Below are 27,709 nucleotides of genomic sequence, written 5' to 3'. Positions count from 1 at the left end.
ACATAATCTGGGTTTGTGAACCTGCTGTGGCAGGTTAGGGGCTTGAGGGCCTGTGTAAATGAATGCCTGGCCCTGGCTCGAGTAGTGAACAAATCAGTTATCAGTGCCTAAGAGCCACCATCAGTAACAATGAGATCATGTTCCCTTCTTTCCAGGACTCTTGGGAGGGCCAAATGAGGTACCACTTGGGAAATGGTTAGCAGAACACATTCAGCAACCAGTTGTGAACTGAGTCTGACAGAGGGAGACCAGGCAACCGAAGGACCACGTAGAAAGGCTCTTGTCATCCATGAACATTTATTGAGTGTTCACATGTGCACAGCTTTGAACTTGGTGATCACAGAATGCACCGGCGGGGGTGGTCGGGTGGGGAAAAGTAAAGGATCAGGTATGGGGGGGACTCCCCCCCTGGGTTCATAATAAAGACATTCCCTGCTGGAGCCGCCAGTCGCGTCTCTCTGCAGAGAGGAGTCATAGGAGGGGTGGGAGCTGAAGCCAGGCACCACGTTGGCAGTAGGGTGCAATCACTGGGGAAACATGCAGACGCTGGGGAGATGTCCCTCCTGTTCCTGGCTCCAGCCAGACCAAATGGCACCAGGGGGACAGGGATCAGATGCTCAGGAATCCAAGCAGGGGATAAGGACAAGCAAAATAAATAACCCCCAACCCCCATCGTCGCTCTGCTGCAACATGACACAAAAGCTTGAGACCTGGGCCCAAGGACTCTTGGATCCCTTCAAGGAAGCTCAGGTAGAAGGAGGTTACCCACCCCCCCACTGGCCTGTCTGCCCCAGGTTGCCCTGGAAGGCAGGTCAGACCCTGGGTCACTGAAGTTGGAAGGAAGAAACTGCTATGTATGGCCTGAGCCTGCTCTCTGCCCAAAGGCAAGAGACAAATGGCCAATTTAAAGGGCGTGGACCTGGGGAGCCAGAAGGGGCACCGCAACTTAGGGGAGGCCACGCCCTGGCCGGCAGGGCACTTGGGCTAAGCCAGCCAGCTCCTGCCAGCCCTGGCCTACCCTGGGACCTCCCTCCTATGAGAAGCCAGACATTGAGCACAATGATACCTAGTGCCCCCTCCCTGGGGGCTGCTCCAACCTTCCCCGGCCTGGCGGGGACAACCTCATCATTTCCAAGCCGATTCCTGCCCCCATGGGGGCCCAGGGGGCGGGACGCAGCTCCTTACACCTGAGGGGTGGGCACCATGCCCTTTGCCCTCCAAAAAGCCAGAAAGCTGGGGTGTTTGGGGGGGAAAGTCTGGGGAAGGGGGGTCCAGTTGGGGGCTTCAGGGAAGATGCCTCCTCCCTCCTTCCCTCGCTACCCGCCCCCGGGTCTGTCCCCAGTCGATGCCCCTCAGGGCTCTGACAGACACTGCTCCAAGGCAGCCATGCGGTAGTGGCTGGCCGTCTCCTCGCCTGCCTGCAGCCTCATGGCTTCCCGGCACAGCCGGTTGGCCCGTGCCAACTCCACTAGGACGCCCTGATAAGCAGCCACCATCTCAGGCTTGACAGAGTTGGGGCTGACACTGCCTAGCAGCTGGAGCAGCTCCTGTGGCCAGCGGGAACGCAGAGCAGCAGGGGCCAGCCAGGGCAGCAGGGGCACGCAGCCTGTGAAGGCTTGCATGCCAAGGAACCAGAGCTCCTGCAGGTCAGCCCAGATGCCCTCATAGTCAGGGGACAGGGCCAACACAGCCTGGTCTGAGCCAGGTGTGGCCCGAGCCACATGGGACTGGGACAGGAAGAGGATGGCAGCTGCAAAAAAACCTCGGGATGCTGGGGTTCCTTGAAGAGCTGGAAGGCAAGAAAAGAGTGCATGAGACGGATGGATCAGTGCTGCGCCCGCCCCTCACCATCCATCCTATGGACGCTATAGGAGTGGAGGCAAGGGCCTAGAATCAAGACTGCTGGGGTCAAACTACCTCTGACACTTAAAACTAGATGGTTTGGGGAAGCTAATTTTTCTGGGGCTGTTAGCACTGACACATTTTGTCCTGAGCATGAAATGTGATCTTGGCAAAACTCCATCACCAAGACTTCCATAGGCACAGGAGATGGAGATAAGACTCCAAACCTCCCTCAGATTCTCTATTTGACTCCTATGCCAGAAGGGGGCGCCAGAGGTCGGGGGGGGGGGGCGGAGGGGGAGGAGGTAAGCAGCGACCAGCTTTTGGGTGCCTTCTTTTAAAAGGGGCTCAACTTCCCTCCCCACCCCTTGCAGGTGTCCCCTAGGAGGCTGCTCACCTAGTGTGGTGACATTTGTGGGTCAGCCAACATGGGGGTCATGACAGCTTGGTTCTGTGTGGGGGCGGGCTGAGCACAGGGGGCTCTGGATCCACAAAGACATGCTCCCCTTCCCACTGCTGGGTACCCTGCTGGGATCCCCCACTCAAAGCACAGAGGCAGCTGAGGGTATGGGCACATTACACCCTGTTCCTGGGCATCTGCTCAGCTCCTCCAACCTGACAGATGGGGCACAGGGAACAGGCGGGGACAGAGGGACCCAAGCAGACACCCACGGCCGAAGTGGGAGACACTGAGGGCTGCCAGGGCCTGGAGGGGATGCCCTTCCCCCTGCACACAGTGGGCAGTGCTGACGCTTTTACTGAGGCGGGTGAGGTGCTGAGCAGTGGAAAACCTCAATGGAGGGAAGTTAGGTTTCTGACTCAAGGCCCAGGTGGGGGCGGCTCTACCTTAAAAACACTGGATTCAGAGTCCCTTGGCTGCTAGGGCTTCCAGGTGCCTGTGCGTCTGAGCAGGCCTGTACCTCACACCCACCCGACCTTGCCTTAAAAGTCTTCAGAAGGAAGAGAACGCTACCACTGGGAAGGAGGATGGGGGTGGCAAGTGGAGTTAATACTGTAGTGATTTCTCTTCTATGGGAAAATTTTGCAAAAAAAAATTACCGCCCCCCCCCCCCCCCCGAAAATGGAGACAATTCTTTGGATACAGCAGATCTACCCAGGTCTTACCTGGAGAAGTGCTAAGGAGCCGGGCCATGAGGAGGCCCAGGGTGGCCATGTTGGCAGCCAGCAGCAGCCGCCCTTGTTGCTGCACTAGTGCAGGCAGCGACGTCATCAGGGTGTTCATGAGAGATGTGAAGCAGGCATCACGCCTGGGGAAAGAGGCAGGGGGGAAGGGGCAGACAGGGGGTTAGTAAGCCACATGGAGCCCTTTGGAAAACCTGAGATCTAGGGCTTCTGGGTTCACCAGCTCAGGGTTGGGCAGGAAATTAGGCAGCAGGGTGAAGAGTTAACTGTAAGCTTCACCCATGGTAGATGGCTTGGACTAGATGCCATCTAGCAGAAGCTGGGTTATACATCGCTCAAACAGACTCATGTGCCCTGGGTCAACCCTGAGGGTCTAGATATGCCAAATCCTTAAGTAGGCCTGACTGTTATTCCTTTTTTTTTCTTCTCTCAGTGTTAAGGATTGATCCCAGGGTCTTGTGCATGCTAGGCAAGCACTCTACCACTTAAGCCTCAACCTCAGGCCCCTCCCACGTTTTTTTGTTTGTCGTGGGGCTTGAACTCTATGCATGGGCACTGTCCCTCAGCTCTTCAGCTCAAGGTGAGTGCTCTAACACTTGAGCCACAGCACCATTTCTAGTTTTCTGAGTGGTTTATTGGAGATAAGAGTCTCATGGACTTTCCTGCCAAGGCTGGCTTTGAACCAAAATCCTCAGATTTCAGCCTCCTGAATAGCTAGGATTACAGGTGTGAGCCACTGGTGCCTAGCCAACCTCAGCCCTTTGGTGTGTGGCTTTTTGGAATTTTTTTTTTTCCTCTAACTTTGTCAGAACTGGCCTTGAACTTGTGATCCTCCTTGCCTCTGCCTCCCAAGTGGCTAGAACTATGGACACGCACCACTATGCTCAGCTTTGTCTTTGTCTATTCTGAGTCCCTTTCATTCTAATACTAAAAGAAATCTACAGACACAGTGAATCAAAGTGGGAGGTTGAGATGGGAGGTGGATGGGCAGCCCCCTTTGCTTCCTTAGATCTCCTCCCAGTGTCTCCCAAGGCCCTCACTTGATCAGCCCTGGTGCAGTGACCACGAGGTTGAGAAAGATGTGGCAGCAGGTTTGCAGACCAATCTCCACACTGTCAGGCAGAACTGAGGTGTCATGGCCAGGGGATGTGAGCTCCCACTGTTGCAGGAAGTATTTGCACAGAAGGGAGGGGGCCCCTTCCTTGATCAGGATCTCTCGGGGCCCATCTTCGACTGTCAGGTGGCACCAGCCAGGCAGAAGGAGCCTAGAAGTGTGGAAAAGACAGACATGTGTGGGGTTAAGAGACGGAGGTACAAAGATGTTATTTCTTTCACAGCACCCTTCCTAAGAAAAGCAGGAGTAGGAGAGAAGAAGGATGCTTCACAGGCATCAAAAAAGCACAAGTTTCAGAATCACACAGGCCCAGGAACCAGCTGGGGTTCTGCCACAGTGTGGGAAGGACAAGTACTCTAACCTCTGTGAGCTTCATTTCCTCACCTTTAAAATATCGATGAGACTTTTTTTTTTTTTGGTAGGTCGTGGGGCTTGAACTCTGGGCTTGGGCGCTGTCCTTGTGCTCTTCAGCTCAAGGCGAGCGCTGTACCGCTTGAGCCACAGCACCACTTCCTGGATGAGACTTTTGTTGTGTAGAATAAATGAGATTTTTTATGGTGAAGGGTATACCTGCTGTATAACAGATGCTTAGTAAACACAGATACCTTTTTTTATTGGGAAATCTGATGACAAGTGACATATGCCAGCTCAGGAGTCCTGTGGGAACAAGCACCTGAAATACGTAGAAATGATCCCAAGGGAGGAGCTCTTATAATGGCCTCATTAAGAACAGCCCAGTTTGGGAGAGATAGGGTATGCCCCTACGGTTCTTTTCTTTTTTGGTCAGTCATGGGGCTTGAACTCTGGGCCTGGACACTGTCCCTGAGCTCTTCAGCTCAAGGCAAGTGCTCTACCACTTGAGCCACAGCGATACTTCCAGTTTTCTGGTGGTTAATTGCAGATAAGAGTCTCACAGACTTTCCTGCCTGGGCTAGCTTTGAACTGTGATCCTTAGATTTCAGCCTCCTAAGTAGCTTGGATTACAGGCATGAGCCACTAGTGCCTGGTTCTGTTCTTTTCTTTAGAAGACTCTGGCTGGATAGATTGTAACTAAACTCACCGGAGAGCGTCCCCTGGCCAGGTGGGCCCTGGGGTGGTGGGGGAGATGGCCAAGTTGGCCACCTGCTGCGAAAGGTCATTGGCTTCCTCGGCTTCCTCGTAGAGGGTCTTGGCATAGCGGACAAGGAAGGGCAGAAGCTGGCACACCTCCTTACGCAGGGACGAGGTCTCCTCTGCCAGCCAGGCACCCAGGATCCGCACCGAGGCAAACACAAAGGGCTCCTTCTGCTTCTCCGGCCCCACCTGTTGCCACAGGACCCCACTGAGATGGAGCAGGATGAGATACCCTCTTATGTCTCCCCAGCTTAAGGCCAATCTAGGAATAACACTCCTAGAAGGGAATTCTGGCCTGTGAGTTCTTTAGAAGTGGATACCAAGACTTCTAGCACGTATGAGGGACACACTCTACAAGAGCCAGGCACTGCACAGACCCTCATGGTAAGTCAACTGGATCTCAGATATCACGCCCCACACTCACTGAGACTTAAGTTACACGATCCCACTTTCCACCTCTAAGAGAGCTGAAACATACAGATCTAGAGCTAAGCAGCACTCTATAGAGGCTGTGATCTGGGATAGGAAGACACATCCTGCCATGTAAATGCCCCTCAAGAAAGGGAAGCGGAATGCCTTTGGGGCTGTATAGAAAATGAGACCAGAGTTTTAACATGGATGGTCATACTCATTCAGTGGCTAGAGCGGGGCCAGTAAAGAGACCAGAGTCATGCATGAATCCCTGTGGGAAGGGGTGGGAAGGGGGAGGGAAGGAGAGATGAGACGAATAGGAGTTATGTAAAACACTACAGAAACTAGGAACCAGGAGGTCCTGCTTTTTCCTGAGCTCTTCAAGTCTGTATGTGTGTCTGTGTATGGAGTGAGCAGAACAGGCTACTTTGATTTTGTGTGGTGTGTTGTGTAGTATGTGTACTGGAGAGTGTTTTATGAGTGGGAGAATACTGTGTTGTGTGTGTGTGTGTGCTGTGATGGGCGTGCACATATGGTGTGTGGTATGGTGCCTGTGTGGAGGCCCACGAGAAGGAGAGGGAGGGAGACTCGGCCACACACTACTCCCAGAGTGCTTGACTGCATGTTCACGCAGCTCTGCCGCCTCCCCATCCCACCCCTTCCCTTGCCTTCTGGCTCCAGCACTGTCTCCCCACCCCCACTGGACTCCCTTTGTGGGTTATCGTATTGTATCCTTACCTGCAGCAGGTAGTGTATGACAGCTCCAATAGCCTCCTTCATGATGCTCACGAGCTGCACCTTCTGTGGCTCCTTAAGCAGGGACTGCTCACAGCGCGTGCATTCCTGGATCCCCAACTCCATGAGGGCATAGCAGGCCGTCACCACATCCTCTTTCACCTCTGTGCCTGTCTCCTCCAGAGCCAGCCGGACCTCTACGCATGCCAGATTCACCAGTAGAGCAAGAAACTTGCTCCCAGAGCTGCCCACTGGGATCCAGTCGGAGCCGCAGGCGTGCGCCAGGCGGGCTGCCAGCTTCAGTGCAGGGTTGCGCTGCCAGGAGCTCAGCTTGCTTCCCAGGATGCGTGCCAGCCCGGCCTGCAGATCCCGGAGGCATTCGGAGGGCACGGTTGTTGGGGGCAGAAAAAGGGGCAGCAGCTGGCAGAGCTCGAACTTGCTGGCATCCTCGGCTTTCTGGAAATCCTCACTGAGGCCCCGCAATACTGCCAGCAAGTCAGGCTCCGCCTCCTTCCAGCACTGTGTCTCAGCAGCAGCCAGGAGCCCCACGAGGAGTGCCAGGGCCTGGTCAAAGCCATAGCCATGCCCCAGGTATGCCTGACACAGGGCAGACACTGTGCCACCGGCAATGAGGTGCCGGGGCCCTCGAGGCGTGCCTGCTACAGCTGTTAGGCACTGGTAGGTATCATCGATCATGGAGCGGCGGGCAGCGTCATCGGGGTCTCCCCGGGCTGTGAGGAAGGTGCTAAGGATAGGGATCTTGTTCAGGACCTGGGGATGGGTGGCTAGTTCAGGGTCACTGCAGAAACAAGCCAGCAGGGCCACGCCCAGGGCCCGGAGAACATGGTCGGGGCACCCATCCGGTGCCTCCTTGCTGGTCAGGAGACGGTTGGGGAAGGTGAAGCCAACGGCATCAAAGATCCGCCGCCGAGTTTTGGCATCAATGTCACCTGCTTTGACTGCCTTGGTCACCTGTAGGGAGTATGTGCCATCAGCAGGATGAAAGGAAGAGGCGGCAAGGACTATCCCTTTCCTTGTACCCTAGGCATTAAGCACCAGCAGGAATGGGTTATGCAACAGGACTCACTCTGGGGTCATTTCATCCAGCTTTTTCTTTCTCCTTGGACAAAGACAGGTGTGATCTCTGGGGTCCTTCTTATCTAGGATAATCCCATGGAAGGGGCATCCAGGCCTATGCAACCTCTCATTTGGGCTGCAACCTGGCCATTTGAGAAATTCTTCCTGATGTCTAATCTAGATGCCTACCACCTGGGTTAGAAGGGGCTTGGAACTCAGTGTTTAAAATCTCTCAAGGATTTAGGGTCCTTTCCTAAATGCTTGTCTCCATAGAAGACTCTGATCCATTTCCGCCACCTTCTCAGGGGAAATGGCTCCTATGTCTTGCCACTTTGCATGTCAAAACATTTCCCCTTACATTTCACCTAAACACCTCCTCTGCTGCAGTGTGAGCCCTTGACTCCAGAGCCTTCTCCCTGTTGCCATGGCAAACAAGCGGCGGCTGTACTCCCTCCTCCCTTCACCCCCCACACACAACACCCCCCCCCCCCCCTTCCTAGCACTGCAGTTCCTGCTCTGCTGTCCCCAGCCAGGGTTCCTTGAACAAAGCTAAGACCTGAACCAGCTCCCTTACCTTCAATCTACCTACTGCCACCCTGGCCATCCTCTAGGACCCCCTCCCCAGTCACTTCTAATGCTGCTACTCTCTTGGGTCTCAGAAAAACCATCCCCAGCCCTTAAGTACTCTGCACTAGTTACTACCTGCTGCTGTTATCCTATGAGTCAGCTCCCATCTGCTCTGGGACGCCCCAGAAAGCAAACCCTGGCAACCTCCTCCAAGGCCTCAGTGCCATGGCCTTAAGCACCCCTTTGCCTCTGTTCTTGGGGAGCAATAAGAGAGTATAAAGGCCTTCTATGGTGCCTCTAGGGTTTCCAGCACTACCTACATATCTTTGGGGAGTTGCTGACCCCATTTCTTAGGTGAGTGACCACCAAAGCCCTCCCACCTCCCAAGCATCGGCAAGTTCCTTACTAGCAGCAGGGCTGCAAACTGCTCGCTGTCATTCTTGGCCTCACGGAGGGCTCCCAGGTAGCGCTCCAGGGTGGGGTTTCGGCTCTCTGCCTGGTTCAGAGCTGGCTCGCAATCCGAGGCCATGATGCCCGCCTTGCCCAACTGTGAACACAAGAGGGACTGAGCATCCCTCTGCAGAGGAGGGGCGGGGGCGAGGGCGGGGGTGGAAGTGGAGGATGGAGGGAGGGATTAGCACAGAGGGAGGAGGGAACATTTGGAAGGGTGTCTTCCTCAGGACTGACCTCCCTCGGGGGAGCCCCTTTAAAAGGCTGGACCTGTGAATCCTTTGGGATGAAGAAGGGACCCTGCTCCAAGGTCACCTCCAGAAAGTGGGAAGGGAGGACCATGCATCCTGATGCTCAGCTGGACAGCTCTCACCAATCTCCTGGGGGAGGGAGGGGGTTATATCCTCTGCTCAGCAGCCCCTGGCACCAGAAACCATTTTTTCTCTCTCCAGGAGGCACACAGGGAATGAATGAGTAGTAAGGACAGACAGAGAGGAATGGAGACATACATGGGTGAAGTTCGATTATCCGGACTCAGGTTGACAAGGAAGAAAAAGGGCATCATTTCAGCTTCCTTTCACCCCTCTTCTTCAGAGGAGGCAGGAGATAAGCTTGACCAGAAGTGAATATAATCTCACAAGGGAAGGCTTGCAGACTTCTATGGGGACCCCACCCCTCCAGCCAGGGCTCTCAGTTACCCCCACCAGCTCCTAGCTTTCTCTCCTTTCCTTCTCTTGGGCAAGGGCTGCAGGAGGACCAGCATCTGGAGCAGCAGCAGAATTAACCCCTTGTGCTCCCTCCTGGTCTTCGCCCACCGCGTCCCGCTACAGGCTGGGGCTGGAGAAGCAAGAGGGGTCAGAGAGTCACGGGACAACAGGGAATCCAAAAGCCGGATAATCGAAGTAGGGCTGCTGAGATGGGGAGATGAGAAAGGGAAGAGGGTCCCGGCGGTCACCACCTGTCCCGCCGCAGCCAGGTCACAACACGACATTGATGAAGTCACGACAGGGCAGCGATGAGATCACACTTCACGATGGCGCGGTGATGTCACGGAGAGATCACAGCGAAATCACGACATGAAGAGGAACAGCCCCCAAAGATGACAGGGCAAATTAAAAAAAAATAAAGATATATATTGAAAAGGGGCTGTAACAAAATGGAGTCTCGACAGGGCACGGTGATGTCGCGATATGGCTCGATGGAGTCGCAATAGGGTCCCCCGGGAAAGTCGGCACCGATCAGCGGCGGCTCCAAGAGGCCCGGGCTGGGATGCAGGGGAGGACCTGTAGGGGGGCTGAGCTCACCAGGCTGCGGCCCCGAGCGGCGAAGTCTTCTCCGGGCGCGATGCTGTGGGAGCCTGGGGCCGCTGCTCACGCCGCGTTGCCCACTCCGGGCTCCGGGCTAGTGCAGCTCCACCCCCACCCCCGCATTACTCTCGACCAATCAGCGGCAGCTTCACTCCTGGCTGTAGCCAATGGCACGGCAGGGCGCTAAACCGTAGGGGGTTGGCGCCGTTGCCGCCATCTTTCTTGTGGGTATTGCCCGAACGTGGGGCTGGGGAGTCTTGTGAAAGAGGCAAGGTGCAGACCGCCCTTGGAGGCGGGAGGCGAGAAGCCGGCAGGGTGCAGACACCCTCGTTGGGTGTAGTGTTCTTGCCTCAGCATTGCCCCTCCTCCCCCATGGGCTCGCGGCTGGAATTGCGCTTCCGGAGAGTGGTGGGCGGGAGTGTTTGATTGGCAGGGAGAATGTGTTTCCGGGTTGAGCCCTGGGTGGTGGGAGGAGGCGGCGTTTCCGGCCGCCGTCGCTGTCCAGGGAGGCTGAGGCAAGAGGGAGCTGTCCCGGTTGGAGCCGGCGCTACCTTCTTCCTCTTCCTCCTCCTCTGCGTGAGGGTAGAGAAAGTCGGGGCCCCCTAGCCCATGGACCGGGAGGAGGCGGAGGCCGCCGAGAGCCAGGGCCCAGCTATATGGCCCTGAGCCCCGGTAGGTGGCCGGGACGGCTGGCTGCCAGGCCGAGTACCAGGAGCTCAGGGGAGGGGCAGGCGGGACGGGCGATGCCCGGGGTGTGGGGACTCGGCCGGGGCAGGCAGCTGCTTCTGGCCTTGCAGGTGCGGAGCTAGAGTTCCAGGCCCCGCTTCTTTTGAGTCCGGGTCTGGTCTTCCAGCTCCCTGGCATACTGGGGCCCAGCCTGTCAGTCTGCAAGGACTGCTGCTGTCCTTTTGATACCCTCGACCTCATCTCTTGCAGCCTCGTCTTGAGTTGCTGTCTCTGATATTTGATCTCCCCACTGAGAAAGTTAATGCCGAATAAGGGGGCGGGTTTTGGGCGCGATGTGTAAATTAGGATTCAAAACCTGCCTCATGCAGGATTTTGAAAATTATGCTCTGCAGAGGGTCCTGCTGTGGCTGCAATGAGCACCACAAAGATGAAGTGGAGAAAGTCTACGTAGAAGATAGAAAAGTAATAGCAAACCCAGACGGGGGTTTCAGGAATGCTTTGCCTTCTCTTACCTCATGGTGGTTGTGCCCAACTGACAATGGATGTTGTCAGTGAAGAGCATTAGCTGACTCTCCTGGTGCTTTCATGTGATTAACAGACTGGAAACTAGGAACAAGTTGGAAAGACGACCTCCCAGAACAATCTGTTCATTTTTCCAGCTATTTGGAAAACAGTGTCTGCAAATATAAGCAAAAGCTATTCATGGCAGTCTGTTCTGTAACTTTCCCAAATATAAGACTTTTTTTTTTCTCTTTAAAGCTTTCTTCTTGATTACTCACACCCGATGAATAGGCTGTTTCAGACGTGCTTTGTCGTTACTCAAACATATCTTATCGCTGTGTACATAAATGGAGTTCCACGTATGTAGCTGACAGACTGAACTATGATACATCCCCCATCAACCTGAAGTATTAAGTAAACATTACCCCCTGCTCTGTCTGAACAGCTGCTGCAACAGAAAGTGCTTTTATTTCGGGTGTACTTGTAACGCCCTAAATGCCAGAACTATTGGGAGCTTTTCTAGATTTTCATTTGTCAAGTATTGTGGGGGTGTGTGTTCTCTCCCTGGGTTGTTACCCTTTGATTCAATAACAGACTATTTGGATCTTGGTGATGTGGTGGTGTTCTTGCCTCTGGTCAGCAAGCCTTTAACTGGATCCTAGCAGTGATTTGTGCCACTAGGCAATTGTAGGTTTCAGCAGAATGACTGGCTGGGAGTTAAATGAAATTAGCTTTGACTCTCTTGTGCACGGTTTGTGAGACATTGCACTTCTAATCAGCTTGCTATTCCAATGGTGTTTATTACTCCTGTTTTCAAAGCCTATTCATTTCTTTCTTGCTTTTTCCGCCTACCTGCCAGGATATTGATGACAGGTGTTGAGTCACCTTGAGTTTTAAATCCTTTTGGGGTAGGCAGAAATATGTTGGGTAAGTTCTAAGTGTGCACACGGGTATGTGACACACACATTCCATCTTGAGAATTTAGAGAAGTTTCTGCGATTTCCTTCCTTCCTTCCTTCTTTCCTGCAAGGATTTATTCATAATCTTTTGAACATGTCTCTGGCTCACATACTTCCTTTCTGTCTTTTGCTTCATAATATGTATTTAAAAAAAAACAACAATAACTAGAAATAGGAAGAGCTGGAAAGAAATGAGAGAAATGAAGTCTCCCTGGTGCCAGTGGCTCAGTGAAAGCCTTTTCTTAGGTCACCTGCCTCAGTTTTTCAGTGGTGTGCTCATTTCCTGGCATTAGTCCTGAAATCCACTTCATGCGATGCTGATTTTTCTGTAGGCTGGTAGTGGGTAAGAGGTAAGGGCTCTCATTTTCCAGATGTTAGTGACATGTTTAGGACAAATGATTATCGTTCCGAGATGGGCTCTCATGTTGCTCAGACTGGCCTTGAACTCTTGGGCTCAAGCAAACTTACCTCAGCCTCCACATAGCTGGGACTACAGCTGAGATTCACCATTCCCCACCAACAGATTTTTAAAACTGATCTTCAGAACTCTCTCCATCTTTATAATGTCAAAATTTATGATATAAGCCAGGAGCTGGTGGCTCACACCTGTAATCCTAGCTATTTAGGAGGCTGAGATCTGAGGATTGTGGTTCAAATCCAGCCTGGGCAGGAAAGTGTAAGACTCATCTCCATCTAACCACCAGAAAACTGGAAGTGGTACTGTGGCTCAAGTGATAGAGCACTAGCCCTGAGCTAAAGAGCTCAGGGACAGTGCACAGGCCCAGAGTTCAAGCCCCACAACCAAATATATATATATATTTATGTATGTATATATGTGTTTATCATATATAGGATACATGATATATATATACATTATATATATATGTAATATGATATATACAATATAGCAGAGTTGTACAAGAAGAAAGAGACTTTTGGAAAATCTGTTTTTTTTTCTTCTTCTGGAGATGACCTAAATAATATAGTTACTAGATTCTAGAGTAGCTAGTACAGTGTTTGACATACATATTTGCTGAATGTGTACATGAATTTAAGGTAGGAATTCCAAGTGAAGCTTAGGTATTGGAGATAACGGAAGTGTATGTTGGATAGAGTTTGAAGATGAGGTTGAAAATATTTCAGCAACAGTGGGCCAGACAACACCCTTAGGTTAGGTTAGTTAGAACAAGTCCAACTTCTTTTCAGTGTGTTTGGTCAAAGTCATAAAGCTGTTTGTATAACTAGGACTGGAAAGTCAAAAGCTTTTTTTTTTTTTTTCCAGGCTGAGAGTCGTCGTTGTTATTATTATTATTTTGGCCTGAGACCTGTACTCAGACTCTGTACCTGACATTTTAGGCCTCACTCTACCAACTGAGCTACTCCTCCAACCCTAGGGCTGATAGCTTTTCCATTCTGTTACATAGACAATTTACTGTTAGATTAGACACTAATGAAGCATAAAATACTTCACTTTTGCAGTGGGTTCATTTAAAATCCCTTGCTGTGTTGCCACACTGATAATTATAGGCTATGTCAAAGATCAGGTTTAGAATTTACTGGCAGGAATGAGCAATGAAAGACAATCTGGAAATATGTCTTTCTCCTAATCTGTCACATTCTCTGAGTCCACATTTCCAGGAATCAATTATTAATTACTTGGCATATAATTCTTCTCTTTCTATTTTTCTAGTGTGCTGGTTCTGCCTGTCTGGAAGGCCATGGAGAAGAAGCTGGGAGTCAAGCCAAGTCTTGCTTCCTGGATTTTATCAGGATATTGTTGGCAGACATCTGTGAAGTGGTTGAGAAGCCTGTACCTGCTTTATACTTGCTTCTGTTTCAGTGCTCTGTGGTTGTCAACAGGTACTATTTTCTTGATAGATATAAAATTTAACAAGGGCACTCTGACTGGGTACAGGTGGCTCATACCTATAATCTAGCTACTCAGGAGGCTGAGATCTGAGGATCAAGGTTCAAAGCCAGCTGGGCATGAAAGTCCATGAGACTCTAATCTCCAATTAACTACCAAAAAAATCCAGAAATGGATCTGTAGTTCAAGTGGTAGAACACTAGCCTTGAGCAAAAAGCCCAGGGATAACACCCAGTCCCTGAGTTCAAGTACCAGGAATGGCACCAAAAAAAAAAAAAAAAAAAAGGCAGGGGGGGCGGGGTGGGGGGGGAACACATGGAATCTGTGAGTCCCTCCATTCATTTTGAAGACTACTGGGTGGCAGAAACTATCAAACTGTCATCCTTGGGCTGGGAAGGTGGCTCAGTGGTAGAGTGCTTGCCTTGCATGCATGAGGCCCTGGGTTCGATTCCTCAGTACCACATACACAGAAAAGACTGGGAGTGGCGCTGTGGCTCTAGTGGTAGAGTGCTAGCCTTGAGCAAAAGACTCTCAGGGACAGAGCCTAGGCCCTGAGCCTAGCCCCAGGACTGGCCAAAAGCAAAAAACCTGTCATCCTTTTGGTTTGTTGGATTTATTCTGTTTTGACTCAAGATTTAAATTCTATTATTTTTCATAAGGATCATAGCACAGTCATTTTGAGATTTGAAAAGGATGTATTGAAGCCAAGCTTAAGCCTGTAATCCAGCTACTTGTGAGGTAGAGATCAGGAGACTGTGTTTTTCAGTCAGTCCAGGCATAAAAGTTTCCAAGACTCCATTTCAATCAATGGCTAGATGTAGTAGCACTCACCTGTTATCCCAACTACAGGAACAGCACAATGTCTGGACACTTTGGTATGTACCTGTCATCCCCATTAACATGGGGAGACACAAGTGGGATAATTACAGCCTAGGCATAAAGCAAGTCTGTACTTCAAAATTAACATTGCCATATGCAGAAAAATAAAGGGTTTAGAGGTGTGGCTCAAGTGGTGGAGTGCCTGCTTTGTAAGCACGAGGCCCAAAAATCAAAAGATGTATTGAGAAGAAAAAGCTTTCAGCATTGGACAGATCTGGATCCTGGAGCTGAGTGTTTTCACTTCATGAGTTACACCTAGCAAATTTCCTAATTTTCTTTCTCTCTCTCTCTCTATCCTCTTCCTTCTCTCCTCCCTCTCCCCCCTTCTCTCACAGAGTCTTACTATGTAGCTCAGGCTTGCCTTTAATTTGTGTATCTCCTCCTTCTCTTCAGTGCTGGGGATACAGGCTTGCATCACTGTACCCAGTTTACCTAATCTTTGGGGAAGGATATAATCTACCTCAGCTTGATTTGAGGAGTAATATAATTATAGCATGTAGTATAGCACTCTAAACATAGATACTTAGAAAATAATAGTTTGCTTCCTTTCCTAGAGGAATCTTCACTTACAGGGAGAATATACTGCTTTTTGTCTAGAAAGGGGCTATTTGGTAGATTTCATAGACTGTGCTTTCATCTTTGAGATGATTTTACCCTATTAGAGCCTCTTGCCAGCAATCAGTGATAAGAAGGCTAAATTTCAAAGGCCAATGCCATTTCTGTCTTAATTTTTTTTTATAAACATGGTTCTCTTCAGGCTATGACATGTGACAAAACAGCAATTTGAGAAAGACTTTAGTATGCTGCCATTCTGGACAATGACCAAACCTTCTGCTGTCGAGAAGCATGGCCGATATTGGGGATAACTAATCAGTGTTTTGCTTTGACAGTTACAAAGATTTCTAGTGCTTCCCTAAAGTAATTGATCATCATGGTCTGTAGAATGAAGTAATTACTGTGTTTAGCAATTTTAGTAACATCAGCTTTGGGGTTTTTGTTGTTTTGCAGTGGTGGCTGATGATTACATAATTACAGCAGTGGAAATTTCAGTTGATGGAAAGCTGACCTAAATATTTTTGCCTCAAATGATGCTATGTTGACTAGTTCCAGGCAATATTTTATATAAGATTATTTGAATTAAGTAATAGATGTAATGCCAGGAAATTAGGAAAATCTTTTTGGGTAAGTTTCAGACTAAAAACGTTGCATATTATCATGATTTTATCTCATTTGATGTTCATGATAACCCTAAAACAAGTAGTTTTGTGCTCATTTTATATATGAGTAAATTGAAGCGCAGAAAGATAAAATAACTTGATCAAGGTCACGCAACAAGAAATGGCAGAATAGGAGCCTAACCCAGCCTCATGTTCTTTCAGACCACAGATAATCTTTTGGAGAACCAAAGACAACTTTTATTTTTCTTGTCTAGAATTATGATACGTTTGCATTTGAAGAATTCAAAATATAAGGGAGGAAAAACACAATTTGGAGTCTTTGTGTGTTTTTCAATCACATTTGGCTAAATATAGCCTTACGGGCTCCTTGGGCAAGTGTTTAGTACTCCTTGAAATTGGTACTTAAAAACAGGACCCCAGTGAGCAGTGTGAGTGCACAGAGCAAAGGTGTGTTGTTAGGAGTACTTGCACCTGTCCCATTTAGAAAAGCTTTTACCATGGAAATACAGGATCAACAGCCATATACATTTTTACTATGTGAACATGCCAGCAATATGTGACAGACACGTTTGTTGAATATATTTATTTATTTATTTTTGTCAGTCCTGGAACTTAAACTCTGGGCCTGTGAGCAATCCCTGAGCCATTCAGCTCAAGGTGAGCACTCTACCACTTGAGCCACAGTGCCACTTCCTGTTTTCTGATGGTTAATTTGAGATAAGAGTCTCACTGACTTTTCCTGCTTGGGCTGGCTTTGAACTGTGATCCTCAGATCTCAGCTTCCTGAGTAGCTAGGATTACAGGCGTGAGCTACCAGTGCCTGGCTAATATTTTAAATTTATTGGAGCTCTTTCACATCAATTTTTTTTTTTTTTTGCCAATTCTGGGTCTTGAACTCTGGGCCTGGGTACTGTCCCTAAGCTCCTTTTGCTTAAGGCTAGCACTCTACCACTTGCGCTATAGTACTACTTCCAGATTTTTCTGTGATTAATTGGAGTTAAGAGTCTCACACTTTCCTGCCCAGGCTGGCTTGAAACTGAGATCCTCAGAATCTCCTGAGTAGCTAGGATTGTAGCCACTGGCATCCCACAACTTATTTATTTATTTATTATTTTTTGGATCCGGTCGTGGGGCCTGAACTCTGGGCCTCGGCGCTGTCCCTCAGCTCTTCAGCTCAAGGCTAGCGCTCTACCACTTGAACCACAGCACCACTTCTGGCTTTTTTCTTTTTGCTTATGTGGTGCTGAGGAATCGAACCCAGGGCCTCATGCCTGCAAGGCAAGCACTCTACCACTGAGCCACCTTCCCAGCCCAAAACTTTTTTATTTTTTATTTTTTTTATTTTTTTATTTTATTTTTTTGTCGGTCGTGGGGCTTGAACTCTGGGCCTGGGCGTTGTCCCTAAGCTCTTCAGCTCAAGGCGAGCGCTCTACCACTTGAGCTACAGCGCCACTTCCGGTTTTCTGGTAGTTTATTGGAGATAGGAGTCTCACAGTCTCTCCTGCCCGGGCTGGCTTTGAACCTCGATCCTCAGATCTCAGCCTCCTGAGTAGCTAGGATTATAGGATTACAGGCGTGAGCCACCAGCGCCTGGCAAAACTTTTTTATTTTTAAGTTTTATTTTTATAACATTTTTCTTTAAAAGTACAATATTTTAATTAAAAATTGAATAAAGGATATTAAGAGTGTCATAAGAAATTAGAACTATTTAAAAGGTATATTTTTATTTGTAATCAGAGAGCCCCAGGTTGAAATGAGGCGGCTTTATTTATTTATTTATTTATTTATTTATTTAGTATCTAAAGCCTCACACTTGCTGGGTTTCATTTGCTGGAACTCTATTACTTGAACAGTGTCTCTCTAGCTTTACTTTTTTGCTTGTTAATTGGAGATGAGGTCTTGCAGACTTTTCTGCTTTGATCTTTGAGTCTCAGCCTTCTGAGAATTTAGGATTATGGACATGAGTCACTGGCACTTACCTGAGAAAGCCCTTTTTTCTTTCTTTCTTTCTTTTTTTTTTTTAAGGTCTGAGATCAGGACTAAATCTTGGTACCTGAGACTTTTGCTCATAGGCTAGTACTCTACCAAGTGAACCACTCCTCCAATGCCACCTTTTTTTTTCTGGTATTTAGGCTTACATTCAGTGCCTCATGCTCTCACTTGGCTTTTTCAGTTAAGGCTGGCTCTCTACCACTTGAGCCACTCTTCTACTTTTGGCTTTTTTGCTCGTTAATTAGAGAGTCTCTTAGAAATATTTGCTGAAGTTGGTTTCAAGACCTGATCCTTAGATCTAAGCATCCTGAGTAGCTAGGATTACAGGCATGAGCTGCCAGTACCTGACTGAGAACTTTCAGCTTTTTAATCTATCATATTGATAAAAAATTAAAGCAAAAAATGTCTAAGGGCTTGGGATATAGCTTAGTGGCAAAACATTTATGCAGTGTTCTAGGTTCAGTTTTCAACATTATAAAAATTAAAAACATCTAGTGCTGCTGCTAAAGGGTGATGTGATTGCCTTCATATGGTTTTGGGAAATTAAAATAGAGAACTCTTTGGCATAGCTATCACAAGACCTAATGAAGTTCATATCCTTTGACTTAATTCCCTTTAATTCTCTTTTACGAGTTTAAGGATGCATTTATATACTGTGAATTAAAGTACTTATTCTATGCTGACAAAGTATTGCTGTAACTTGTCCTACAATACAGTGATAAATTTTTTGTATAGTTACTTGGTAGAATATTATCCCACCCCAACATTCATATTTTAGAATAATAAATACATGGGGAAGGAAATGTTAAATGATAAAAGCAAGGTACACAATTCTATATTTGCTATAGTATCAGTTCTGTGCAGTGAAAACAAGGTTATATAATAGAAAACAATCTGAAGTAAGATATAAATACACACACACACACACAAACACACACACACATATGCTGGTACTAGGGCTTCAACTCCGGATCTAGGCCCTGTCCCTGAGTTTTTTTACTCAAGGCTAGCACTTTTCCATTTGAGCCACAGTTCCACTTCTTACTTTTTGGTGGTTAATTGGAGATAAGAGTCTCACAGACTTTTCTACCTGTGCTGGCTTCAAACCACAGTTTTAGAGCTCAGCTTCCTGAGTAGCTAGGATTACAGTTGTGAGCTACTGGAATTATTCTGTCTATATTCTTCTGTGTTTCCAGATCTTTTCTCAGTGTTTTTGTATAACTTAAAAAAGAGAGCTGGGATCTTACCTCTTTTATTTATGCTAAGTATTCCAAGCACATAATAGATGCACCATAAAAATATTTGTTGACTGAATAAATTAATAAATTAGCAATAAGGAAATTATGTTTTCAGAATTAAACTGAAATCAGCATAATCAGAGCAGGTGTATACAAAGGCACATTAAGGAGGTACAATGCTTTTGCAACTACTAAGATGAGACTAAAATCTTAACAAATATATTAGTATACTCAAAGAATGTATACATCCTGAGAGTTATATGTGTAGGTTTGTGGGAGATGAAAAAACTTAATTGGGCTTGGAAATCTAAAACAAGGAGGCTAATACCGGCCTAAAACAAACAATTGACTATGAAAACATTTTCTGACCTGCTTCCAGGAAAGAAATTACTCTATGTTTTTGGCACAGAGAAAAATTATTCAATTATAAGCCATTCTCTGAGAACTTATTAGAAGTCTGGTCCCACACTGGGCACTGGAACAATAAAGATGAGTATAACACAGCCCCTGCTGAGAGAAGGTTCAATTTGCTGGGGACATAGATATAAGCACTGGGATACAGTAAGTGAAAAGATGGAGGGAAGCCAAGGAGAGTGCTACTGGAATCAGAGAAGAAGCATTTAGCTTGAGGTAAAAGGAAGATCTGAGGAATTCTTTCCAAAGAAGTTGATATCTAGACAGTTTTTTTGAGTTTTTTTAAAATTTTATTTTCTTGTAAAGATGCTGTACAGAGAGGTTCCAGTTACATCAGTAAGGTAATGAGTACATTTGTCGAGCATTATTACCCCCTCCTTTGTTTTTCTCCTATTATCCCTTCTCTCCCATCTGGACAGTTCTGAATGTTGAATTGAAAGATTCAAAAACTATTACCAGGCAATAGGAATGCAAATAAATTTTCATGAACTGGAACAGTTTAACTGGAACAGATTAACAAGAGTCAAGCTGGAATGGCAGTTTTAGTAGTGGTCAGACTATGCTAAGAAGCCTCAATTAATTAATTAATTAATGTATTTATTTATTTATTTTGGTGGGTCATAGTGCCTGAACTCTGGGCCTGGGCGCTGTCCCTCAGCTCTTTAGCTCAAGGCTAGCACTCTACACTTGAGCCACAGCACCACTTCCAGCTTTTTTCTTTTTGCTTATGTGGTGCTGAGGAATTGAACCCCTGGCCTCAGGCATGCAAGGCAAGAGCTCTACCACTGAGCCACCTTCCCAGCTCTACCACTTCTGTTTTTTTCTGCTTATGTGGTGCTGAGGAATCCAACCCAGGGTCTCATACATCCAAGGCAAGCATTCTACCACTGAGCCATCTTCCCAGCCCAGAAGCCTCAATTTTAAACTTTTTTTTTTTTTTTTTTTTTGGTTGTGGGTCTTGAACTCAGGGCCTGAGCACTGTCTCTGAGCTTTTACATATAAAGCTAGTGCTCTACCACTTTGAGCTATAGCGTCACTTCCAGTTTTCTGGTCGTTAATTGGAGATAAGAGGCTCATGGACTTTCCTGCCCCAGTTCGCTTCAAGCCATGCTCCTCAGATCTCAGCCTCCTGCATAGCTAGGATTATAGGTGTGAGCAACAGGCACCCTGCTAATATGATTTCTTTTAACTGTATTTTTTTTTTTTGTCTTTTCCTTTTTGGTACTGGGGATCGAACCCAGGACGTTGCACTTGCTAGGCAAGCACTTTGCCACTGAGCTACATCCCAGCCCTAATATGATTTCTTTAACATGCTCATCCACCTGCTACTAGCACTGCTTGACTACTAATGATTCAGTTTTCTTCATAGCCATGTAGCATCTACCATCTAATAAACATCAGACTAGTTTTGTCCTGTGCTTTGTTCTGTCCTTACCCACAGACTGACAGAACACCCTACCACTGGACTTCTGGGGGGGGGGGTGCTCCTTTCTTTATAAGTCCTTACTTGCAATGCAATACACTCAAATCTCAGCCAAATGCAGATCCCTGTTTCTTGGGCTTAGTGAGACCCCACTGTTTAGTCTTTAGGTTCCCAAATATTTGGGAAATTATCCCTTAACAGAGAATTGGGTGGTTTGGGGACTTACTATCTTCATTTCTCTCACGATTGCAGCTTTGTACTACCTGTTATCATTGCACTAAAAACCTTGTTTTGTGTGTTCAGTCCAGATGTATAGTGTTTATGTCGGGATGGTGAGTTCCTCTATCATAACTGCAAGCAGAAGTCTATATGATTACCTGCTGTATGTCTTTCTGCTCACAAAGTTGTCTTACTCAGAATTGCATCCCTAGCGTTAAGTACATAGTAGCTGACAATAAAGTTTGTGTTGGAGTAATTTAAGGATAATGTTGGAAACAGTACTATGTATATGTTAGGGAGAATAGTTCTTTTCTGCTCTGTTTTTCAATCTTAGTCCATTATGTGGGCATTTCATATCCAATAAGGCAACAATGTTTAGTGGATAACTTATGTTCCTTTCCTCACTTTTTCTTTAATTTACTCTACAAATGGTCTAAGGATTTTCTGATTGACGAAGTTACAAAAAGAATCCTATTGTACATAGTGGCCAGTTTTTAGGATTATTATACTATAGCTGATCTGCCTATACCAGGATAGCCTATATTTGCCCAATTAGGGTAAGGTTAGTTCAGTATAGGAAAGTATAAGAAAGACCATTTGTGATTACATAGCTCTGTCATGTTCTCTATTCACTCTTATCAGTGTCACTTACTATAAAGATTTTTTTTTGTGGAGCTGGGAAGGTGGCTCAGTGGTAGAGCGCTTGCCTTGCATGCATGAGGCCCTGGGTTCGATTCCCCAGCACCACATAAGCAAAAAGAAAAAAAAGCCGGAAGTGGCGCTGTGGCTCAAGTGGTAGAGCACTAGCCTTAAGCTGAAGAGCTGAGGGACAGCACCCAGACCCAGAGTTCAGGCCCCACAACCGGACCCCCCCCCAAAAAAAAAAAAGATTTTTTTTGTGTGTGTGTGCCAATCCTAGGATTTGAACTCATGGCCTCGTCTGTCCTTGAGTTTTTTTTTTTTTTCAAGTCAACCATTCTACCACTTGGGCCACAGCTCCACTTCCAGCTTTTTCTGGAATTGGAAATAAGAATCTCAGGGACTTTCCTTCCTGGTCTGGCTTCAAACTGTGATCCTCAGATCTTAGCCTCCTGAGTAGCTAGGATGACAACCACGAGCCACTGGCACCCAGCTTAAAGATGACTTTGTGTGTGGGGCTTGAAATCTGGGCCTGGGAGCTGTCACTGAGCTCTTCAGCTCAATGCTAGCACTCTACCACTTGAGCCACAGCCCCACTTCTGGTTTTCTGGGCTTTCCTGCTAGGCTGGCTTTGAACTGTGATCCTCAGATCTCAGCTTCCTGAGTAGCTAGGATTATAGGCATGAGCCACCAGCACCCGGCAAAGAAGATACTTTGATCTTCATCTGTCCTGTTATTTTGCATATTTTAATTAGCCAAAACTCTAGATGGAGAAATTAATTATCACTCTGATTACAGATAGGGCAGAGAGAGCTGCTGGCTTAGCTCAACAAGAGCTTTCTTCCTTACTAGTTGCCATTCTCTTTTATTTTCATTCCTACTTGAATTCATGAGCCCAGGTAAGTGTCCCTGGTAAACAGAAAGCAACTGTGGGTTCTGACTTTCTCTCTTTATCCTCTATCTTTAGGTATACTTGAGGGCTGTAGCCCTTGTTAGGCCTCTCAGATGAAGTGGTATCTTTACTCTTTAAGAAGATTTTATATTTTGAAAATACATTGGTCTTCGGGAGAAAGGCATTTTGGGGAGACTTTCTCAGTGGCATTTTATCTTTGCTCATATTCTATCTAGATGCTGGGCACCTAATTTAAGGTAGATGACTAATGGATTGTATCTTACAGCATTAAGTCTACAGCAGGAACTTTCTCCTGCCAAACTGGCCTACATTCTTAACTACATTGCAGTACAGGAAGGTAATAAATTATTAATCCTAAGTCTATCTCCTCAGATTGAAGAATAATGACTTGAGTACATGGCAGCTGGGGAAAGGTAGAATTTTCTGGCTGTACAGAAACTATACAGAAGCTTTTGATTCTAAAAGTCAGCTAGCATGGAGCAAGGCTATGTGATCTTGTTTTGTCATAACTTAATTGACATGGACCACTCAACTTCTACAGTTAGCCTCTCACCCCCCACCCCCCAAAAAAATCACTGTGTCCTACTTAAACATTTGTTAGTAAAAGAAAATCATCTCAAGTCCTCTCTTTGAAAATAGTGAGTTCTTTTTGCCCTATGGAAATCTGTGCAAACATGAGCTTATTTTCTAATTTGTATGACAAAGTGAAGATAAAAAATGACATATTTGACAGTCAATACAACTCATTTAAAAAGCAGTTTCAAGTTGACCTTCCTTTGGAATTCCTCAAGAAGGGAATAATGAGATAGCAGAGGAATTTATAAAAACAAAGAAACAATTGCAGAGTAAAATTGTAGTCTTGATTACGCTTAGTTATGTTTCTAATTTAAGGCATTGTGTAGAGTTGTCAGGAACATAGTTAAGAACTGGGAAGAATTAGTGTTTAGACATCAATTCTTTTTTTTTTGTCCATCGTGGGGCCTGAACTCTGGGTCTGGCGCTGTCCCTCAGCTCTTCAGCTCAGGACTAGTGCTCTACTACTTGAGCCACAGCGCCACTTCCAGCTTTTTCTGCTTATGTGGTGCTGAGAAATCGAACCCAGGGCCTCATGCATGCAAGGCAAGCACTCTGCCACTGAGCCACCTTCCCAGCCCTAGACATCAATTCTTTAAAAAAAATTTTTTGTTATTATAAAGGTGATGTACAAAGGTGTTATAGTTACATAAGTCAACGAAAGAATACATTTCTTTTTTGGATAGTTATCCCCTCCCTCACTCCCAGGTGTTGGACATCAATTCTTTTGTAAGCATATTGAGTTTTGGTCAAAGTGAATATGGGTGCTGGGCCCCCATACATAGGGTCCTATGTATGGTAAGCATAGTTCTGTCACTGAGCTACCCTCAGCTCCTAAGGTCTGCCTTTTGAAATATCTTTCTGATCTTTGATCTTCTATAACAAAAGTCAGCCTGTGGTTTAGATTCTGTAGCCATATTTTTATTTCAGACAGTACATCTTCAGAGAGAAGTCTTCACTTATCAGTAGCAAGGCAGCAGCCAACAGCATAGAGCATGGTCTCGAATCAGACAGCCTGAATCTGAATGCTGGGTGTAGTTGCCTAGTCTTTTTTTTTATCAGGCTCTTTATCTATAAAATCCTTTCTCTAGTTGGAAGGATTCTTTTTTTTTTTTTTTTTTTTTTATTTTATTTTTTTATTGTAAAGCTACTATACAGAGGGTCACAGTTACATGAGTGAGGTTATGAGTACACTTCCTCTTGAACATTGTTACCCCCTCCATTGTTTTCCCCCTACCATCCCCTCCCTCCCTCCCTTCCCCGAGGTTCTTTTTTTTTTTTTTTTTTGATTGTGATTAAATGATTACATAATTTCAAAGTCACAAGTTCATTCTAACTTCCCTGGAGCAAATTGTCTACCACAGTCTGTAATATATAACAGTGTTCACATGTTATATACCATATTTGTGATCAGCAGCATGAGGATATTTAGTAGTGGTTCAACCAGATGAGCGGGAGTTCTTTGTTTCTTAAGTCCTGTTAGTTTTGTCGTATCACTAACCTTTTGGATTTAGCATCCACTTATGAGGGAGACCATGTACCGTTTGTCTCTTCGTTCTTGGCTTACCTCGCTCAACATGATTCCTTCTAGCTCCATCCATTTCCCTGCAAATGCCATTATTTTGTCATTTCTAATGGCTGCATAATATTCCATTGTGTATAGATACCACAATTTTTGGATCCATTCATCTGTGGTGGGGCACCTAGGTTGTTTCCATATCCTAGCTATTGCGAACAGTGCTGCAATAAACATGGAGGTGCACGTGTCCTTGTATATTGGTTCCTGTTGTTCAGGGTAGATGCCTAGAAGTGGTATGACTGGGTCGTAAGGGAGGTCAATCTTTAGCTTTCTAAGGACCCTCCAGACTGCTTTCCAAAGTGGTTGTATAAGTGTACATTCCCACCAGCAGTGTAATAGGGTTCCTCTTTCTCCACATCCCCTCCAGCATTTGTCGTTGGCTGATTTGTGGATGTGGGACATTCTGACTGGGGTAAGGTGGTATCTCAGGGTTGTCTTTATTTGCATTTCCTTCACCACCAGGGATGATGAACATTTCCTCATGTGTTTCTTTGCCATTTTTATTTCTTCATTTGAGAAGTCCCTCTTTAGTTCCCTTGCCCATTTAGTAATTGGTTTGTTAGGTTTGGGAGGGATTAGTTTCTTGAGTTCCCTGTATATACAGGATGTTAACCCCTTGTCTGATATATTGCTGGTAAATATTTTTTCCCAATTAGTTGGTTGTCTTTCTAGCTTAGTTGCGATAGATTTAGCTGTGCAGAAGCTTTTTATTTTAAGGTAGTCCCATTTGTCGAGTCTCTCTCCAACTTGTTGTGACCCTGGGACTCTGTTCAGGAAGTTCCTTCCTGTGCCTATTAGTTCAAGTGTCTCTCCTACTCTGTCCTGGGAAGGATTCTTTTGAAGATTAAATATTTATGCAAGGCATGCACTCTTTAGGGCCTGGCCTATTCCAAGGTTTAGAAATAGAATCCAACAAATATTAACAAATGTGAGTGATTTTAGCCCACATGTTACAAAGTATAATATAGGCCACTGACCTTTTACATTGTCAAAGACTGTATAGTCTTCCATTCATATGGTTTTATAGACTTGACATTGATTGAAGCTCATGACAGAGTGAACTGCACTGTGCAATTCCATAGTAGTATCATATTCTAAGGAGTATGATAGGCCACTAGTTTCCTCTTCCAGTTAAGGAAACTTTGCTCTGGAAGAGAACTCTATTCTGCCCCTGTGACCCACCTTGCCCTCTGCCCTGGCTTACTTCCCTGAGCACTAATGATGTGATCATACTTGTTAAGGCCTGTGTCAGTCCAAGTTGTCTCTGACTTTTGGTAAGCATAGTGTTCTTTGTGGTTGTTGTTGTTGAAGAAAGGATCTCTGTATATCTCAGGCTGGCCTTGAGCCCTCTCTGTAGCCCATACTGGCTTAGAACTCCTGCTCTTCCTGCTTCAGCCTTCTGAATGCTGGGATTGTAGGTGTGTGTCAGTATCTCTGACTAGGTATAGTCAGAGATAGTACTTTTGGATTTTGTGTCAGAAGTTTTACAGATTTAGTTCCTTCTTCCTCTCTCCCTTCCTCCCTCCTTTCTTCCTTCCTCCCTCCCTCCCTACCTCCCTACCTCCAGTGCATACTGTTTATAGGCATTATAAATGCAGTGGGGAGCAGATAGATAGATAGGGTCTTGGCCCTCATCTAGCTTGTTTTTTTGTTGGTATCTTTGCCATTCCTAGGGAACAGAAACTCTCTTCCAGAGAGTGATGTTATTGGTATCAAGAGTCCTTCCAAAGAGACTGAGGTCTCCCTTGGGTCCCATGGTAAAGTAATGACAGCAGAGACGCAGTTTTTCCTTGCATAATTCTAGAAAGTAGGAGACAAAGCAATTTGGTGTCTCTAACTGGTCACATTAGAGTAACCTTCTTCTAAGAATCATGTAGGTATGGAATTTAGTCTCTGTCTGCAATATGGTATGTGTCTGGCTTTTAATCCAGCTTGCTCTCTCACCTTTAATAATCCATACTCCTGAATAAGCAGTGAAGGTAGTTATCTGGAGATGTAGAAATAGCACTGAAGCTGTAGCCTTTGCCCCCAATTTGGAAGTGTGTATCCTCTGGTGATTTTGTGGGTATTACATATACCTGGCCTGTCAGCACTTAAGGTCTTATCTGTATCAGGCGCTTCTGTCTTTTGGCATCGTTTGTTATTCAGGCCCTCTGCCAGACAATTCCAATGTCTAGCATCAAGCAACTACCAAATTATATAAACCCTGAATTTCCCTGGAAAATCACAAAGGGAAACTGTAAAATATCCTACAAGAAGAAGGAATTATGAATGTCCTTGAATGTTTGGCCTGTTCCCTTTTCCTCTATTTTCCTAACAACCATTACAGACATTAACACCCCCCCCCCCTTTTTGTATTGTTTTTATAAAGGTGATGTACAGAGTGGTTATAGTTACATAAGTTAGATAATGAGTACAGTTCTTTTTGGACAGTGTCATCCCTTCCCTGGCGCTCTCCCAGTTTTTCCCTCCCTGTCGCATCTACAAGTTATATAGTTCATTTTCAACATACTGTCTAGTGAGTACCACTGCTTCATTTGTTCACCCTTTGTCTCTCCATTTCACAGATACTTTTTTTAAGTGTCCTTTTTTGTTTTTCCCCAAGGACAAATAAAAGCAGAGGAAACAAAAGTTGGCTAATATCTCAAGCTCTTCTCACTGTAGACTGCCCCTGAAGATGGATCTCACTCCATTTCTCCTTTTTAAACTTTCCCAGAACATGATAGGGCTTTTAGGAATAGCATGCACACATGCATGTGTACCCCCGACCCCCCACAGAATTTTAGTGTTAATATTGAGAGCAATTTAGTCAACTGCAGATTTATGGAAATTGACTGGCCAGAGTGCATGAGTTTTAAATGAAGGAGTCTTGTGGAGGAAATCTGAAGA

General features: G+C 46.2%; 2 protein-coding genes across 11 annotated transcripts in view; one reads left to right on the top strand and one right to left on the bottom strand.

Annotated features, from left to right (window-relative positions):
- Window positions 1–283: 283 nt before the first annotated feature.
- Ncdn (neurochondrin) lies at window positions 284–9,894 on the bottom strand. Of its 9 annotated transcripts, XM_042677870.1 has the most exons (9): window positions 9,757–9,775; window positions 9,411–9,478; window positions 8,690–8,832; window positions 8,409–8,549; window positions 6,362–7,330; window positions 5,160–5,401; window positions 4,026–4,250; window positions 2,968–3,110; window positions 284–1,789 (listed from the first exon to the last, which is right to left on the bottom strand). In XM_042677870.1, exons 3-9 carry the CDS (start codon window positions 8,792–8,794, stop codon window positions 1,353–1,355), a joined length of 2,262 nt encoding a protein of 753 aa, XP_042533804.1. In that variant the 5' UTR covers window positions 8,795–8,832; window positions 9,411–9,478; window positions 9,757–9,775; the 3' UTR covers window positions 284–1,352. The 9 variants fall into 9 exon arrangements, with proteins under 9 accessions (XP_042533804.1, XP_042533763.1, XP_042533772.1 ...); XM_042677829.1 differs by having other exon boundaries at window positions 9,151–9,894; XM_042677838.1 differs by having other exon boundaries at window positions 8,690–9,289; window positions 9,411–9,894.
- Window positions 9,895–10,239: 345 nt separating this feature from the next.
- Window positions 10,240–27,709, top strand: part of Kiaa0319l (KIAA0319 like) — a 97,537-nt gene continuing 80,067 nt past the window's right edge. For both annotated transcript variants that reach the window (XM_042678309.1, XM_042678318.1), the window contains exons 1-2: window positions 10,240–10,431; window positions 13,597–13,766. In XM_042678309.1, the coding sequence (XP_042534243.1) occupies window positions 13,625–13,766 (142 nt within the window). In that variant the 5' untranslated portion in view covers window positions 10,240–10,431; window positions 13,597–13,624. The remainder of the gene's footprint in view (window positions 10,432–13,596; window positions 13,767–27,709) is intronic.

Source organism: Dipodomys spectabilis, unplaced genomic scaffold, assembly GCF_019054845.1.
Source record: "Dipodomys spectabilis isolate Male_0828 unplaced genomic scaffold, ASM1905484v1 ptg000002l, whole genome shotgun sequence".
NCBI lineage: Eukaryota > Metazoa > Chordata > Mammalia > Rodentia > Heteromyidae > Dipodomys > Dipodomys spectabilis.
This window is presented reverse-complemented; position numbering and strand designations above follow the sequence as displayed.